The 19,038-nt window shown below is 41.2% G+C and overlaps 1 protein-coding gene and 1 pseudogene across 3 annotated transcripts in view; both read right to left on the bottom strand.

Annotated features, from left to right (window-relative positions):
- Nucleotides 1-19,038, bottom strand: part of JAK2 (Janus kinase 2) — a 160,056-nt gene that overhangs the window by 11,579 nt on the left and 129,439 nt on the right. For all 3 annotated transcript variants that reach the window (XM_011988377.1, XM_011988376.1, XM_011988378.1), the window contains one exon: nucleotides 2,030-2,147. In XM_011988377.1, the coding sequence (XP_011843767.1) occupies nucleotides 2,030-2,147 (118 nt within the window). The remainder of the gene's footprint in view (nucleotides 1-2,029; nucleotides 2,148-19,038) is intronic.
- Nucleotides 12,236-14,160, bottom strand: LOC105545437 (annotated as a pseudogene).

The following is a 19,038-nucleotide window of genomic DNA, read 5'->3' as shown; positions in this document are numbered from 1 at the left end:
GGGGGAGGGGGGAGGGATGGCATTGGGAGTTATACCTGATGTATATGACGAGTTGATAGGTGCTGACGAGTTGATGGGTGCAGCACACCTACATGGCACAAGTATACATATGTAACAAACCTGCACATTGTGCACATGTACCCTAGAACTTAAAAGTATAATAAAAAATAAATAAATAACGTGAATAGAATTAAAGTTTTAGGCTGAGCACGGTGACTCACGCCTGTAATCCCAGCACTTTGGGAGGCCAAGGCTGGCGGATCAAGAGGTCAGGAGTTCAAGACCAGCCTGGCCAACATGGTGAAACTCCATCTCTACAAAAATACAAAAAAAAAAAAAAAAAAAAAATTCAATGTATGTTCTTGTCGATTTTGTCAAAGATCAATTGGCTATAAATATGTGGCTTTATTTCCGGGTTCTCTATTATGTTCCATTGGTTTATGTGTTTGTTTTTTATATGAGTACCATCATGATTTTGTTACTGTAGCCTTATAATATAATTTGAAGTCAAGTAATGTGATGCTTCCAGCTTTGTTCTTTTTGCTTAGAATCGCTTTTGCTATTAGGGCTCTTTTTGGTTCCATGTGACTTTTAGGATTGTTTTTCCTAATTCTGTGGAAAAATGATATTGGCATTTTGACAGGAACTGCATTGAATCTGCAGATTGCTTTGGGCAGTATGGGAAAGGACACCCTTTTCAATAAATGGTGCTGGTAAATTGGATTGCCATATGCCGAAGAATGAAACTGGACCCATATTTATCACCATATACAAAAATTAACTCAAGATCGATTATAGACTTAAATGTAAGATCTGAAACTATAAAAATACTAGAAAAAAAAACCTAGGGAAAACTTTTATGGAAATGGGTATAAACAAAGAATGGCAAAGACCTCAAAAGCGTAGGCAACAACACCAAAAACAGACAAATGAGACTTTATCAAACTAAAAAATTTCAGCATAGCAAAATAAATAATCAACAGAATGAACAGAAAACCTGCAGAATAGGAGAAAATATTTGCAAATTTTGTATCTGATAAGGAACTACCATTCAGAATTTATAAGGAACTCAAGGAATTCAACCAAAACCCCCTAGTAATCATGTTAAAAACTGGACAAAGGAGATCAGTAGACATTTTTCAAAAGAAGACACCCAAAAGGACAAGAGGCATATGAAAAAATGCTAATCACTAATCACCAGAGAAATGCAAATTAAAATTACAATGAGATATGCCTTATTCCAGTCAGAATGACAAAAAAAAAAAAAAAGAGAAAAAAATTACCACAGTGAGATATGTCTTACTCCAGTCAGAATGGGAAGAAAAAAAAAGAGAGAAAATAACATGTTGGCAAGGGTGTGGAGAAAAGGGAACTCTTATACACTGTTGCTGGGAATGTACATTTGTACAACCTCTATGGAAAACATAAAGATTCCTCAGAGACCTAAAAGTAGAACTACCATTTGATCCAGCATTTCCACTATGGGGTATCTACCTGAAGGAAAAGAAATCACTGTATCAAAAAGATACCTCCACCTGTATGTTTATTGCAGCATTCTTCACAAAAGCAAAGACATGGAATCAACCTAAGTGTCCATCAATAGATGACTGGATAAAGAAGATGTGGTATACATACCCAATGGACTACTACTCCGCCATAAAAACAAATGAAATTATGTCTTTGGTAGCAACATGGATGGAGGTAATTATCTTAAGTGAAACAAATCAGCCATAGAAAGACAAATACCACATGTTCTCACTTATAAGTGGGAGCTATATAATGTATACACATGGACGTAGAATGTGGAATGACAGACAATGGAGACTTGGAAGGGTGAGCCATTGGTGGGGTAGATGCTGAGAAATTATTTAAGGGTACAATGTATGTTATTAAGGTGGTGGATACCCTAAAAGCTCTGAGTTCACCACTATGCAATGTATGCATGTAGCAAAATTGTAATTGTACCCCATAATTTATAAAAATCAAACGAACAAACAAAAAACTGAAAGTAAATAAAAAGCACACTGACCGCTGGTGGACTTTTACTCTTCTCAATGTATGTGAAAAGTTCATACAGAACCACTCCAAAGCTCCAAACATCTGAGGCCACAGAAAACTTGCTCTCTGTCAGTGATTCTGGAGCATACCTGTAATATATGAAGAACACTTAAAAGACAGTTAACTTGATATGTGGACTCTTGATTTTACCTGCAAATCATTGTATAAATAAATTTTTAAAAAGTGTAGAGAAAAGAGTTATCACAGCAGGCCTGAGGCTTCTATGATTAAAAGGGCCTTTTTGCCTGGCACCTGTGAGCTTAGATTTCAGGAGGGATTCCACAATTCCCTGAATAAGAGTGACTCACTATGCCTAGATTATTTGTGCAAATAATACGGTTTATACTAACATCTACTTTTCTTCTGGGAGTCTGTAAGTTTAGTATGTGCCAGGCAGAGAGTGCCTAATTTTGCTTTGTGTTATTTTCCTATAATGAATCATAACCATGAATATGGATATATGCTGAGTCCTGTGAGTCTTCCTAGCAAATCATCAACCTGGGGGTGGTCTTGGGAACCTCTGATATAGAAAGATAACTAAAATCCAAAGAAATTTATTTTTGTCTCTATAGACAGCACCAAGGTTAACTACAGGGTACCTTCTAAGAAGTGAAAATAAGCTGCCCTTTGCAAGTTAAGCTTTAAATGAATCCATATAAATATCCTGCAGAAAAAAAAAATGGTTCCAAGGCAAGACTTAAAGCTGTAAAAGAAAAAACCTGTTAATCAGAAGAGGGGGTGACTATGAGAAGGAATACAGAAAGTGAAAAGTCACAGAAATGGTGCCATTGTTCACTCAAGCATTAACACTATCCAAGGGAAAGTTTTGGCCCAGTGGACTGGGAGTATCATGGTTCCATTGCTAAGTTTATCTTTATTATAGACACAGCTACAGAGATGTGTTTTGGACTGATGAGATTAAAAATGTGAATTACATAGGTTTAATCTCTCCTTCAAAATACCATTTAAGTTTCCTTATTTCCACAAATCCTTCACTGCCTACTCCAGGTCTTATTGCCCTCAGGCCATAGGTTTCCTATAGTACTGGCAGTCCACACTACATAATTAAACACCCTGATGCTATATTCTTTTTATATTTAGTCTTTACAAATTTTACATATCTAGTTATGTTAGTATCAAATGTATGTTAATTTTATCCGACAAGGGGAAAGTAATGTTCTTGAAGACAGCACTATTCCCTCACTCCTTGTAAAATATGCTTTTCCTCTGGTTTTCATATAGCACTCATTGTAATTTCCCGCACATTTCCACAGCTGTTTTTTTCTGTCTGTTCTATCACTTATGTAAGGGTAAATACAAATTTAAAAAGAAACAAAATTAATTCCCCCTGTTGAAAACAAGAAGAAAGACTCTTCTTTGTTCTTAGAGCATTCAGAAAACTTGTAAATTCTTTATCTTTTTGAAATGTATGTAAATCTTTTAAAAATCTCTTGCTTCAAAGCCTCTTGCCAGCTTTATGGCATGAATGACCCATGAATGTCTTTCTCAAGAACCTGTAACCATCTCTTGGGAATACAGTCATCAAGGAAGATAGCGCCCTTTATCCCAGTTTCTGTGGGAGCGTAGAAGCCTCACTTCAGCAGGAGCCTCCTTCCAAGCTGCAAAACTATCTCCTGTCATGAAGATATGAAAAGTGTTTTTTTACCTTTATATAAAACCAATTAGCAAAGTCACTCCAATTAGCAAGTGAATTTAGAATAAATTACGTATGCGACAAATAGTGCTGTCAAGTCTTACTTGAGGACTAGTTAATGTTTATCCTAAGAACTTCAATGAAAGGGATTGTTATATCAGGTTGGCTATATAAAAGGGTAAGATTTCCTTCTGTCTTGCAATCTCTTAGGGGACTACTTGTGATACACATCACATCCTGCTCTAATGCTTACTCAATCATAAAATTGTTTTCCTTCTCTTCTATCTTTGTGGAAAGGTTTCCTGGGTTGGGAGATATTGTTTTCCATTATACTTTTCCAACACTACTCTTTTCTGCCTCTTCTAAATTGAAGGTTTCCCAAGGTCTCATCATCAGATTTATTCCTCTCTTGGTTAAAAGCTTTCCCTTAGATAGTATCATCCACCTGTATACTAAAGTCTCCCAAATTTATAACCATATCTTTGAACTTTCTTTAGTGCTCCAGACTTTCAGAACATTTCCACATTAAAGATCTATAGGCAAACAGAATTCCAACCTGTTTCCAAAACTTGATTACTTTATGTTTCTTATGCAGTGAATAGCATCACAATCTATTTAACTGCTCAAGCTGAAAATCTTAATTATTTTTGACTCATCTTTCACTCCAGTGTCTAATGACCCACCAAGTCCCTTTAGAGTATAGCTTAGAAATATCTCAAATCAGTCTCCTAACCCATTGTTACAGTTTAGGTCACATCCTTATCTCATGACTAGTACAGAGGTCGTCAAACAAGGTGAAGAATAATGTACGAAGATCATCCGATGGGTACTTCTGTAGTAAAAAGAGTATAAGGATCCTCTAGGAGTCCAAAATCCTGTTTCACCAATTTTTTAAAACATTTAAGCAGAGGCACTGTTTTCCCCTAGTTATTAGCATCAACCCCTAGGACATGCCATAACATATTGTTAGCTTAAAACAAAAGAGCATTTTTGAACAAGAAAAACAATATAGATAACAAAGTTTCTTTTAAATGAAATTGAGTTTTTAAAAAAATGATATGATGGGCCAAATCCTGTGAATAAAAATTATGTGAGTTCTTTCAGACTTCAGATTTAGTGTTTGCTATATGTCTCCTCCAAAATTCAGGGTGTCAATGTGATGGTATTAACAGGTGGGGCCTTTAAGAGATGATTAGGCCATGATCTCCCTCATGAATAAGATGAAGGCCCTTTTGAGAGGCTTCATGCAGCATTTGGCCCCTCTTGCCCTTCCACTTTTGTCCATGTGAGGACGTGTCGTTCCTCCTCTCTGAAGGATGCAGCAGCAAGGCTCAATCTTGGAAAGCAGAGAGCAGCTCTCACCAGACGCCTGAACCTGCCAGCACCTTTTTCATGGACTCCTAACCTCTAGAAGTGTGAGAAATAAATTTCTGTTCTTTATAAATTATCCATTGTCAGGTATTCTGTTATAGCAGCATAAAAGCAGTAAGACAGTGTTCATTATTCACTAAGTTAGCTAAAACCTATTTTATCAACTCATATTCCAAAATATTTACACAAAATTTAATGAACTTCATTGCATTGTATAAAATATTTATTCTACTTGCAAATATAAAAATAAAACTATATGCTAATTGCCTGATTTGATTTTAGCAGTATATATTTTTTGTTTTCATTAAATACATAGGAAAATTTTGATCATGATGAAAAATAAGTTATTTCTGATTTTCATATAAGTTGCTTCTAATTATTCCCCAAAGTCATACATCAGTATTCACTTCCTACCTTCCCCTAACACATTTACTGAAGGAATAACCATGTCTTTTACCACATACCCTACACTTCATAAGTTATAATCTTAGTCATATTTTACTCTGTATTATTTATTGCAAATTAAGTAATGAGAAATTATCTTTTCATAATATGAAATTAATTATGCCAGATATGTATCATCTTAAGCTTATCCTGACTGCTCTCATGATTTTTTCACATGTATAGGCAGAGATACAGGTCCCAAAGCTTATATAATTTGAAGTCTTTTTTTTTCAGGCTTTCATTATGACAAATAATACAAAATTATACATGAAAGTACATAATTTTCTATGTAAAATTAGAAAGGAACCTTGGAAGGAAGGAGCTCTGGATATGCTTCATTGGCTTCATAATAAACATACCTCCATGCATTTGTTCTGTCGTTTCTCAGGTTTTAAATCACATATTATTAATATAGTCAGTGACTTGAAAAATGAAGTCCGAGTTTTCCTGCCAGAAATTAAGTGTCATTTGTTTGATGCCTGGCATTACCAAATGGGTTGTATGAAGGACATTCTTCACAAAATCTACTCAACCTTTGAGGTAGCTCAGAGGTTTGCTATGTTTAAATCATATATTTAAAACATAAAATGCTAATAATAATGTATTAATAATATTCTATTTTTCCAAACTTTTCTGAATGTATTAGTTTAAACAAGATACCTCCACGTGAAAGTGTAACATATAGTTGGAATTAATTTTAAAAACTTTTTGGTACACTTTTCATAAATTGAGAAAACAGATGAACCTGATGACTGGTTAGTAAACTCATTTTTGAAAGTCAAGTGGTTTTAATTCTCTGCTTTTAATAAAATTGAAAAATAATGGATCTGATTGAATGAAACTGCCAAATAACATAATTTTAATGGTATATTACTATACTTTTTTCCTACATATCTCAGAAGGAGTCAGAGAAATGAATGATACTGTTATAACAAAACTCCTTCCATTCATGTCCACTTATTTACACAAACAAGTTTTCTCAGTGTTGACATCTGTAAAGTGCAAAATGAATACAGAATTTATGCTTAATCTTGTCCCATTGTAGAAATAAATAATATTCACCCAAGGATATACAAACCAATTGGAGGGGAGGGATTGCTCTATTCACCAATAAAATTTTTAAAGCAATTATCCAAATGTGTTATTTATATTGCTTTGGAAAACTGTATCCTAGTAACTTCAATGATAACCCAGAAGAAAAATGTGAATAGTTACAAGTTTGTTGGTCACAGGAAACAAAGAAAATAGGTGATCATAAGATTATCCAAATACAAAATGTAACACATTATGCAAAATTTGGAATGAGAAGGGAAATGGAAATACAATTTTAAAGAGAAAAAGGAATGATACAAAGTTTGTAAAAAAAAAAAAGAAAAAAGTCTGTTCATATATATTTTTAAGTGGGTGATAAGTGGGTATCAAATTGATGCACAATTTATTTTGAGATGGAGTCTTTCTCTATCGCCCAGGCTAGAGTGCAGTGGCGAGGTCTCGGCTCACTGCGAGCACCATTTAGATTCAGTTGGACACATTTAAAAGATTGACATAGCTGCTATTTAAATGTCAATATTTAAAATACATTATAACTACTTAAACTTAAAAAAAATTAGCTATCAATTTAAAAATGTATGAGGATGTGGTTTTTCAAAATTCTTTTAGTGAGTATATATACTTAAAAGGTTTGAAAACCAATGACCTAGATCCTTGTAAAATCTGTCTAATTAGCTGTTTCTCTACTATTAGCCTCTCCTTAATACAGTGTCCCCTCTACGTCGGTAGTTCTCAAAGCTTTTGATCTCAGGCTTCCCTGTACACTCTTAAAAATTACTGAGGTTGCCAAAAAACTTTTGTTTCTGTGAGTTATATCTACCAGTATTTACCATATTAAATATTAAAGCTAATAAAATATAAGTGTTTATTAATTTATCTAAAAACCATTACCTGTTAACATAAATAATGTATTTTATGAAAAATAACTATTTCCAAAATAAACTTTGATAAGAGTCACATTGTTTTATTTTTTTGCAAGTTTGTTTAATGTTTGGTTAAATAGAAAACATATCTTGTTGCCTCTGGAAGACTATACTTATGAAAAAATGAGTGAAAAGAGCAAATAACATCCATTATTATGAAAATACTTTTTACTTCACAGACATCCTAAAAGGGAGTCCCAGAGGTCCCCACACTTTCAGAACTGCTGTTCTATAATAAAAGTAGAGCTATCTTTCTAAAATGTGAATCTCACCATGTTATTCCACTGGATAAAGCCTCTAATTTCCCACCTTACACACTGTCTACTAAAGAACGTCTGAACTCATTAACGTGGTGTACTGGGTTTGTGGTAGTCCATGTACACTGCTATAACAGAGTACCTGACAATGGATAATTTATAAACAAATTTATTTCTCACACTTCTGGAGGTTGGGAGTCCATGATAAAGGTGCTGGCAGGTTCAGGTGTGTGGTGAGGGCTGCTCTCTGCTTCCAAGGAGAGCCTTGTTGCTGCATCTTTCAGAGGAGAGGAACGCCGTGTCCTCACATGGACGAAAGTAGAGGTCAAGAGGGGCCAAATGCTGCATGAAGCCTCTTATAAGGGCCTTAATCCCATTCATGAGGGAGAGGCCAACTCAACCAATCATTGAAACGTCATCTTAGTTATCTTACATAAACCTTCAGCTGAATTACTTGTACTGTTATGTTTTCCCATTACCTTAATTATTGTACTTACACACTACATTGCAATGATTTGATTATACATTTGATTTTTCCTAATTATGAGCTCTTAAAGGGAAGGGGCTATGGGTAGTGGACCTGTCAGTTGAATTTGCCTATCACATCAAACTTTTCTTTTTAGTTCAGCCTTCCAACTAAGGGACAGTCCTTCTTTTCTGATGCAAATCCTATCTTCATATCCCTAGCTCCCTGTATAGTATTTGGAGCACAGTAGAGTCTTAATATGTATTCGCTTGTATTCATTAAGTATACCCAAATCTCTGGATCTTCATATACAAATATTTCTTGATTGCCAGCTAATTTTAACCTCTTTAATTTTTCATTCTGAAAACAATAAAAAGAATTAAATTCATGTATCACTGGAGATATGGCCAAAAGAGATGATTATTTTTAGATGAGTCTTACTTTTTAGTTTCACTCATACCCTAAAAATAATTAGGTGAAGGCAGTTCTAATGATTATGAGGACATTCCTCCAGAAGTATTTTTAATATTATGAAAAATCTCAAACCTACACAAATTAGAGAACAGTTAATGCCAGATTAAAGCATTATCATGGTTAGGAAGGCTTACAAGCATGAACTCTGGGATCAGACTTTTTGGGTTTGAATCCCAGTCCAATGATTTACTAGTCATGCCACCTTGGGTAAGCTATTCAGTTCTCTATGCTTAAAATAGAGATAATAATCATACATGTTCTCCAAGGGTTGTTATGAGGATTAAATGAGATTATCCATAAAATACATTGAGCCCAATGTAAGCCTACAATACATGTTCAGTGTTTTTTTAAAAAAAAATATTATACTTTAAGTTCTGGGATACATGTGCAGAATGTGCAGGTTTGTTAACATAGGTATACACATGCCATGGTGGTTTGCTGCACCCATCAACCCATCAACTACATTAGGTATTTCTCTTAATGCTATCCCTCCCCTAGACCCCCACCCCTGGACAGGCCCTGGTGTGTGATATTCCCCTCCCTGTGTCCATGTGTTCTCACTGTTCAACTCCCACTTATGAGAACAAGAGGTGTATGGTTTTCTGTTCCTGTGTTAGTTTGCTGAGAATGATGGTTTCCAGCATCATCCATGTCCCTGCAAAGGACATGAACTCATCCTTTTTTATGGCTGTATAGTATTCCATGGTGTATATGTGCCACAATTTTCTTTATCCAGTCTATCATTGATAGGCATTTGGGTTGGTTCCAAGTCTTTGCTATTGTGAGTAGTGCCACAATAAACATACATATGCATGTATCTTTATAGTAGAATGATTTATAATCCTTTGGGTATATACCCAGTAATGGAATTGCTGGGTCAAATGGTATTTCTAACTCTTGATCCTTGAGCAATTGCCACACTATCTTCCACAATGGTTGAACTAATTTACACTCCCATCAACAATGTAAAAGCATTCCTATTTTTCCACATCCTCTCGAGCATCTGTTGTTTCCTGTTTAATGATCACCATTCTAACTGGCATGATATGGTAACTCATTGTGGTTTTGATTTGCATTTCTCTGATGACCAGTGATGATGAGCTTTTTTTCATATGTTTGTTGGCCACATAAATGTCTTCTTTTGAGAAGTGTCTGTTCATATCCTTCACCCATTTTTTGATGGGGTTGTTTTTTTCTTGTAAATTTGTTTAAGTTCTTTGTAGATTCTGGGTATTAGCCCTTTGTCAGATGGGTAGATTGCAAAAATTTTCTCCCATTCTGTAGGTAGCCTGTTCACTCTGATCATAGTTTCTTTTACTATGTAGAAGCTCTTTAGTTTAATTAGATCCCATCTGTCTATTTTGGCTTTTGTTGCCATTGCCTTTGGTGTGTTAGTCATGAAGTATTTGTCCATGCCTATGTCCTGAATGGTATTGCCTAGGTTTTCTTCTAGGGTTTTTATGTTTGTTTGTTTGTTTGTTTGTTTGTTTCTGAGCAGGCACTGTTTATTGGGGGTGGCCTCCTGGGGTCGTTGCAACAGTGGACAGAAGGTCTGGCCAGCCTTTCCTACCACACAGCTGGATAAAGCCCTAGTGGGGAGGAAGGCAGGAGGGCATTTAATGGGATTTACAGACACTAGCTTCTTGACAGTCTGTGAGCCAGTCGCCATCTCATGGACCACAGGGCAGATGAACTCATTTTTCTGTTCCCATTCGGCCCTGGTCACCTCCAGGCAGCTGAAGACTAAGAAGCCAGAGCCCTTGGTTTTGCAGGTCTGCGTCATACTGTGCCAGGCGTCCGGGAGCTGCACCTTGTTGTACAGCAACTGCACCAAGATGTCCTTGGGCTAGAAGTTCTGGATCAGGCAGGTGAGGGTGCGCTTGTCTGGGTTCCTCGGCTCTTCTAGCATTGCAAACCCATAGACCTCTGGGGGAGCACAAGGGTTGCTGATCTTGGTCATGGACTGCACAAGAGCCCTGGGCAGGTGGAGGTGGGTCACCCTGCACTGGTAGGTCTCCCCCTCGATCCAGTCTCTGGTGCCCACCAGCAGAGTGGACGTGATGATGAACGTGCCACTGCACTGCTTCTCTTGCCTTAGGAGGACCTGGGCCACGGACTTCCCACTGGCCCGGGACCAGGTCAGCTTCACGGTCCCCTTGCTAGGTGCCAGGTCCACCACCAGACAGGTGATTGTGGGCAACTTGCGGATGAACAGGTAGAAGGAGCTGGGCCAGCTCAGGTAGGCACTCACCCCTTGCGGGTTGGAATCTGCATGCTTCTTGGCACTGTCCTCAAAGGCATTACCTTGATAGGTGACCTGGCAGGTGTAGGTGTGGTCGGGCAGCCAAAGCTTCTGGGTGAGGGTGAGCTTGCTTTGTGTGGAGGCCAGCTCGCCCTCCAGCATGGGAGAGGCAATAGAGCAGTTCACATCCACGACCTGCCCATCCTCCAGCCAGGTGATGGCACCTGGGGTGTACCCGGAAATGAGGCACAGGAACTGGATGGTCGGGGGGAACTGTCCACTGCCATCACAGGAGGACTGTAAGATCTTCATGGTGGGCAGGGCGAAGTCCCTAGAGTAGACGCTGAAGGTACTGACCTGGTCTGCAGACCACAGAGTGTGTACCACGCTACCGGTGAACATTTGCTTGGCCCATGCACCTGAGGTGGTCAGATGGCTGGTGATGGCGTAGTGGCCAGAGGGTGTGAGGGTGGTGGCTGGGAAGGTCACAGCACTCCTGTTGAGGTAGCCTGTGTCCCAGGTCACAGTCACCAGCTTCAGGAACTAGCCTGTGGCCAGGCAGTCCAGGGTCATGGAGGTGGCATTGCAGGCAATGTCTTTGCAGGAGGGGAACAAGGGGAAGACAGATGGGCCCTGTCTGGAGGCAGGACAGTCAAGGTCAGCTGAGACTGGCCTACCAGGGGAGTAGCCCTCTGAAGTCCTCTAGGCCAGTCTGGTCCAGCCTGGCCCAGGTCAGTCCAGCTTTTTTTTTTTTTTTTCCTTGATAACTAATGTTCTTTTCATTTTCCTTCAATTATGCCTAGGCACAATTTGCTGCTGGCTTTTGAAGAATAAGCCAAGTTTTCACAGCATCTCCCTCAAGTGATATGTTATGATGTCTCCACATTTTATAGTTAAGGCATTTTTTTTTCTTTTCTGACAAAGTGTATGTTCTGTTACTTGCTTTCAGGTTTTGTTTACTGAAAAAAAAAAAAAAGCTCCTGTCAGCCCAGACAACAGGGCTAAGACGCAGTTTCAGGATCCATGGGGCAGGTCACAGGGTGACATGGTGACTGAGATTTGGGGGCAAGGGGAGCAAGGCCAGTGAGAGGTGAGCCAGGGTCCCAGGGAGCTCCTGGACCCAGAGTCACCTTCCTTGCCCCCATCACTCAGAGCCTAATCAGGTCGATGTTGGCTCAGTGCTGAGAACAGTTGTGTGAGGTGGGGATGTGGATGAAGCCCAGGGCCTCCAGTGGGCGTTCTGGGCCCAGCCCACGGGGCCGAGGGCCAGTGGCTTGTCCCACAGAGGCGTACCTTTCACATGTGCCCGGTGGGGTTGTGGGCTTTGCTCAGGCCCAGGTGCGCAGCTGAAAGCACCATCTGGGGGTCTCCAAACACGCCTGACACCTCACCGTTTCAAACAGGCTGTTTTGGATTCACGTTCTGCTCTCGCACTTGCTGCTCCAAGTTCAGCATGACCAAGAGGGCCTGGTGCAGGATAAGCAGTTTGGTCTGGGGCTTCTCGCTGTGGAGTCCAGTTGCCACATGTGCCCCCCGCTCCTTAAGAGGTCTCTTAAGGGACCCGCAGTTGCTCGCTGGCGTTATTGGCCACCTGGCGCTCCTTCTCCTGCTCGGCTTTCTGCTCTCGGGGGAGAAGGTCATCTTTGTCCTCGTCCTCGTCTGGGCTGGTCCGGACCTGGGGGTCCTTCAGCTCCTTCTCCTCGAGTGGTCAGCCGCCGATGTGTTCTCCTCATCCTCCTCCTCTGGCTTGATTTCGCCAGTGGCCTGCTTGCCCTAGCCCACTGTAGGAGTCGGGAGGCCAAGAGAGGTCGGGGAGGGCGCCTGGCTAGCTGGAGAGGGCCACGTGGATGTGCATGAGGCTGGCGCTGCCCACAGGGCTGTCCTCAGGGTGTCAGCCTCTGACCAGGCCTGCGTGCTGCCCCCACTAGCAGCATAGGGCCGGCGAAGCCTAAGGCCAGCGCCCTGTGGCCGGGCAGCAGCGTGGGCCCGTTGCCGGCGGTGCCCACGGTGTGGCTGCAGAGCACGTGGATGGCCTTGTTCAGGTGGTCTTCTGTCTTACTCTGCACGCCATGGAAATCCCCGTCGTAGCTGGGTGATAAGGCACCGGGGACTCCTGCTCCGGGCCAGTGCGACGTCCCTCCCAGACCCTGGGGGTAGCCCACAGCAGTGGAGGAGCTGGACGAGAAGTTATTGCTTGAGTGATCTGGGGAGTAGATTGAGGACATGCCTGCCTGAGGGCGTCCCCGGAGCTGCCAGCTGTGGTCCCTCGAGAGCCCAGGAATATGTTGGCCCCGCTGACAGGCGGCCTGTGGCTGGAGACGCTCCAGCTCCAGGGGGCCAAGGAGAAGGTGGATGCAGCTGGGAGCCCGCCGTTCACCTCTGCTCTGTGTAGCTGGTAGCCCATGCGCTCGTGCTGGTGCAGGCCACCAAATGAGCTGCTGCCTCTGCCACTGCCCACAGGGCAGCTGCTGGGCGGGAGAGGCGGGGGGGATGAGCTCCCACCCAGCATGGGGCCAAAGGCCGCCTGGCCCAGGCAACTCCAGACCTCGGCTGAGGGGCTGAGGGGTGTAGGCTGCCTGCCATCTGCCATGTAGAAGGGGGCGGGATAGGCCCTGCTGGGGGTCTTGGCGGACAGGTAGGCGGCGGCATCCCTACCGTAGTCCTCACCTGAGCTGGGCAGGTACGCCGAGGATGGAAGACAGGCGGGACCTTCTGGACCTTTGTGGACTGCGTGTCCAGGCCACCGTCCGCCTCTCTCCGCCGGAGCTGCCGGCGTAGGAGGGGTAGTACTGGGAGGTCGCCTTCATGCCCGAAGGGAACAGGGGTCCGGGGCTGCTGAGGGCCAGCTCGCCCGGCAGGAAGCCAGCCTGAGTCAGGCCGCCCACGCCTGCGTCTCTCCCAAAGGAGGCTTAGCCGTCGGGCAAGAGAGTCACAGTCTCAGGAATGTGGATGAAGACAGGCTGCTATGCGACTCAGCAAGGTGAGCGCCTTCGCTGAAGGTCCAGCTGGGGTCAAAGGAGGAGCTGTTCTGGTCGCCGCTGCCCCAGGAGCCTGAGCTGGGCCGGTCCTCAAGACCTGAACCTCTGAATTGCGACCCGGCCAGGGAGGCGGGCCGGCCCTTCCCGCTGGCGACGGGCAGCGGGAACATCATGCTTGAAGTCCAGGAGGTTACTGAGCTTCTTGTCCGTGTCCACGGACGCCATCCTCTGCGGCTGGTTCATTCTCTTGGGGCCAGGGCGGGCACCTCAGACCTGGAAACCCTGCTGGGCAGGGTGGCATGAAGCGTCTCCCCCTGTCCCCAGAAAAAGGGGCTTTGCAGCAGGGCCCCCAAGCGTCGCGTGTGGGCGGCGGCGGCGCGGGCGTGGCCTGGGCCCTTCCCACCCCGCCGTGGCCAGTCTTCGGAGCAAAAAAAATAACACGGGTACTATAGTCAGCTGTTAAGGAGGTGGCAATAAGAGTAATAGAAGGGGCTCAGGCGTTGGTTGGTATATGACAGTATTTGCAGTTTCGATAATAAGGTCTTTGAAAGCCTGTGAGGAAAGGCATACCTGTAAGTGCAAGGCTATCAATAATAACGGAAGAGGAAGTGAAAGGTACAGTCTTGAATAGTCCTATTTTTTAAATATCTTGTTCATCATTGAGATTGTGGATGATGGAGCCTGAGCATATAAATAATACAGCTTTAAAAAAGGCATGGGTGCAGATGTGAAGGAATGCTAGGTGTGGCTGATTAATGCCAGTTGTGACTATCATAAGGCCCAGCTGACTTGAGGTGGAGAATGCTATGACTTTTTAAATACCACTTTGTGTTAGAGCACGGATTGCTGTAAATAAGGTGGTAATAGCCCCTAGAGATAATGTAAAGGTTTGGGTTCAGAGGTTATTTTCTATTAAAGGGTAGAAGCGGATGAGTAGGAAAATTCCTGCTACAACTATAGTGCTGGAGTGGAGCAGGGCTGAGACTGGAGCTGGGCATTCTATGGCGGATGGAAGTCAGGGATGGAGGCCGAATTTAGCTGACTTTCCTGCTTCTGCTAAAAGAAGGTGAATTAATGGAAGGGTAGATTAGAGGTAGGGTTTAGAATGAATGCTTGTTGAATCTCTCATGTGTGGGAGGAAAAGAGGAATCATACTATAGCTAAATAAAGCCAGTATCACCCATGCGATTGTGCAGGACTGCTTGGAGAGCTGCTGTATTAGCATCTGCTCGGCCGTATAATCAGCCAGTTAATAAGAAAGACATGATTCCTACACCTTCTCATCCAATAAAAGAGTTGAAAGAAGTTGTTGGCGGTAACCAGAATATTGTAATGAGGAAAATATCTAAAAAACTGATTAATGTTAGGGTCTGAGTTTATATATCATATTGAGAATTCTACAATAGATCAGGTAACAAATAGTGCTACTGGGATAAATATTATGGAGAAGTAGTCTAAAGCTTAGTGAGCCTTTGGATTGTCATTCAATGTCAGTCTGAGATAATGACTTCTTCGTCTGTATATATAAACGTTGTTGGGATGAGGCTAATAGTGAAGGCGCATGTGATGGCTATTTTTACGTAATTTGGGTATGAATCTTTTTTGCAGGGGTTGACTAAGGTAATAATAATTGGTGTGTTTAAGGGGATTAGGGCAATTATAGTAGTGGAAAAATACATATTTGTTACTTTTATTTGGAATTGCACCAATGTTTTTGGTTCCTAAGACCAATGGATGACTCCAATCCTTTAAAAGTTAAGAAAGCCATGTTGTTAGGCATGGGGGCATGAGTTAGCAGTTCTTGCATACTTTCTCAGTAGATAAGAAGTTGCAGGCTTCTATTATTAGATCCACAATTTAATGGTTTGGTTAAACTATAGCTACAGCATGTAAAGCCCATAATAATTTTAGGATTTAGGATAATAGAAGAACAGGTGTAACATGTATAAATATTAATGTATTTTCTCATGTAAAGGAAGGTTTAATACTGTTAATGTAATATGTAAGTGTCCCTTGTTGTGTCGTGATTGGTATACATAGGGAGTAGAGGGCTGTAATTAGCATATTAAGTCCTGTAAGCATAATAGTGATGTTTGATCAGGAGAATGAAGCCATGATCACAGACTTCCCCTGCTAGATTTAATGGTAGTGGTAAGGCAGGGTTAGCGAGATTTGCCAGAAGTCATCATGAGGCTATCAGTGGAAGTAGTATTTGAAGGCCTCGGGTAAGTAATATGATTCCACTGTGGACTGGCTCGTAGTTGGAATTTGCTAGGCAGAATAACAGGGATGAAGTGACTCCATGGGTAATCATAAGGGTGACTGCACCTGTAAAACTTCAAGGGGTTTGGATGAGGAGAGCTATGATGACAAGCGGTATATGGCTTATGGAGGAGTAGGCAATAAGTGATTTTAGATCGGTTTGTTGTAGACATATGGAGCTTGTCATAACTATCCCTCATAGGGACAGTATGAGGAAGGGGTAGGCTATATATTCTGTTAGGGGGCTGAGGATAAGGGTAAGCCGTGTTATACCGCAACCGCCTAGTTTTAGGAGTACTGCTGCAAGTACTATTGAGCCGGCAATAGGGGCTTCTACATGGGCTTTAGGAAGTCACAGGTGAAGTCCGTATAGAGTTACTTTGACTATAAAGGCCATAATACATGCTAGTCATATAAGATTATTGGATCAGGAGGTCAATAGTTCTTGGTCAGTAAATATCATTACTAGCATATTTAGTGAACCTGAAGTATTTAAAGTGGTAGACAAGTGTAACAAGTAGAAGAAGGGACCCTATTAGTGTGTAAAATAGGAAATATGAGCTTGCATTGAGGCGTTCTGGTTGGTTCCCTCAGCGGGTAATAATAATTTGGGTAGCAATTAGTGTGGCTTCAAAGAAAATATAAAATATAATTAGTTCTGTGGCTGTGAATGCTATAATTTAAAAAAATCTGCAGGGAAATCAATATAGAAATATAGAACTTTTTTCGTGGGGGTAATTCACTGAACAGATAATATTGGTTTGCTGGGATTCTAAGAGCTGTTAGAATTAGGAGGGGTAACATCAGCAGATCAGAAGAGAAAACTAGTGAGAAGTTGGATGAGTAATCGTTGAATTGGTTACAAACAATAGGGTGATGAGGCTGATAAGTAGGCTGTGGATGGTCATGTTAATTCAGATTATATAATTTTTAGAGAATCATATTAGTGGTAACAGTATAATTGTTGGAATAATTTTCAGCATTAAGGTAAATACAGATTTTGTGCATAATCTAGGCCGTATGTGTTGGACACTGACACTAATAAGGCAAGGCCCACTGCGGTTTCACAGGCAGCAAATACTAGGAGGATAATGGGTATTATAGATGCTAGAGTAAAATGCATATTTAAAGTTATAAGGGTAATTATGATAAATATTGACAGTATTATGCCTTCTAGGCATATAGGGATGATATTAGGTGGGATTGATAGATTAATATTCCCAGTAGTGATATGGTATATGCTAATATTGATGTAAATAGAGGGCATTTGGCAAATATGGTTTATCATAGTCTAATGAGTCGAAATCATTTGTTTTGACTTAAACTATTTACCAATTCAATCTAACCCTTTTTGAGTTCATTTGTAATTAAGCCTAGAATTAAAATGATAACTAGTATAAGGCCTGTGGTGATTATTAGTATTAGGAAATTTGTTTGAACAGCTCATGGCAGGGGTAGTAGTAGAGCGATTTCTAAGTCGAAGAGGAGAAATATGATGGCTACCAGGAAGAATTTTATGGAAAAGGGGAGGCGGTTGGAGGTTATTGGGTCAAATCTGCCTTCATAGGGACTGGATTTATCTATATAAATATTAAGTTGTGGAAGTCAAAATGTAATTATTATTACTAGTAGGGTCAGTAAGGTGTTGGTTACTAAGGCTAGTGTCAGGTTAATCTGTTTCAGATATTATCGAAACTATAGTTTCGATGACCATTGAAAGTCAATGGTGCTGTTTATACTAAAAGAGTAGGATCCTCATCAGTAGATAGAGACGTATAAGAATAGTCACACTACATCTACGAAGTGCCAACATCAGGCAGTGGCTTCAAAGCCAAAGTGGTGGTTGGATGATATATATATATATATATAAAAATACTGTAAGTTCTAGGGTACATGTGCACAATGTGCAGGTTTGTTACATAGATATACATGTGCCAGGTTGATGTGCTGCACCCATTAACTCATTTACATTATGTATTTCTCCTAATGCTATACCTGCCCCTGGCCCCATTCCACGACAGGCCCCTTTGTGTGATATTCCCTGCCATGTGTCCAAGTATTCTCATTGTTCAATTCCCACCTATGAGTGAGAACATGAAGTGTTTGGTTTTCTGTCCTTATGATAGTTTGCTGAGAATGATGGTTTCCAGCTTCATCCATGTCCCTGCAAAGGACATGAACTCACCCTTTTTATGGCTGCATAGTATTCCATGGTATTTTTGTTCCACATTTTCTTATCCAGTCTATCACTGATGGATATTTGGGTTGGTTCCAAGTTTCTGCTATTGTGAATAGTGCTGCAATAAACATACATGTGCATATGTCTTTATAGCAGCATGATTTATAATCCTTCGGGTGTATACACAATAATGGGATCGCTGGGTCAGATGGTATTTCTAGTTCTAGATCCTTGAGGAATCGCCACACTGTCTTCCACAATGGTTGAACTAGTTTACATTCCCACCAACAGTGTAACGTGTTCCTATTTCTCCATATCCTCTCCAGCATCTGTTGTTTCCTGCCTTTTTAATGATCACCATTCTAACTGGTGTGAGATGGTATCTCACTGTGGTTTTGATTTCCATTTCTCTGATAACCAGTGGTGATGAGCATTTTTTTCATGTGTCTGTTGGCTGCATAAATGTCTTCTTCTGAGAAGTATCTGTTCATATCCTTTGCTCACTTTTTGATGGGGTTTTTCTCTTGTAAATTTGTTTAAGTTCTTTGTAGATTTTGGATATTAGCCCTTTGTCTGATGGGTAGATTGCAAACATTTTCTCCCATTCTGTAGGTTGCCTATTCACTCTGATGGTAGTTTCTTTTGCTGTGCAGACGCTCTTTAGTTTAATTAGATCCCAT

The sequence above is a fragment of the Mandrillus leucophaeus genome, unplaced genomic scaffold (assembly GCF_000951045.1).
Source record: "Mandrillus leucophaeus isolate KB7577 unplaced genomic scaffold, Mleu.le_1.0 Scaffold329, whole genome shotgun sequence".
Taxonomy (NCBI): Eukaryota; Metazoa; Chordata; class Mammalia; order Primates; family Cercopithecidae; genus Mandrillus; species Mandrillus leucophaeus.
The sequence above is the reverse complement of the archived record's forward strand: the minus strand, read 5'-3'. Positions and strand labels throughout refer to the sequence as shown.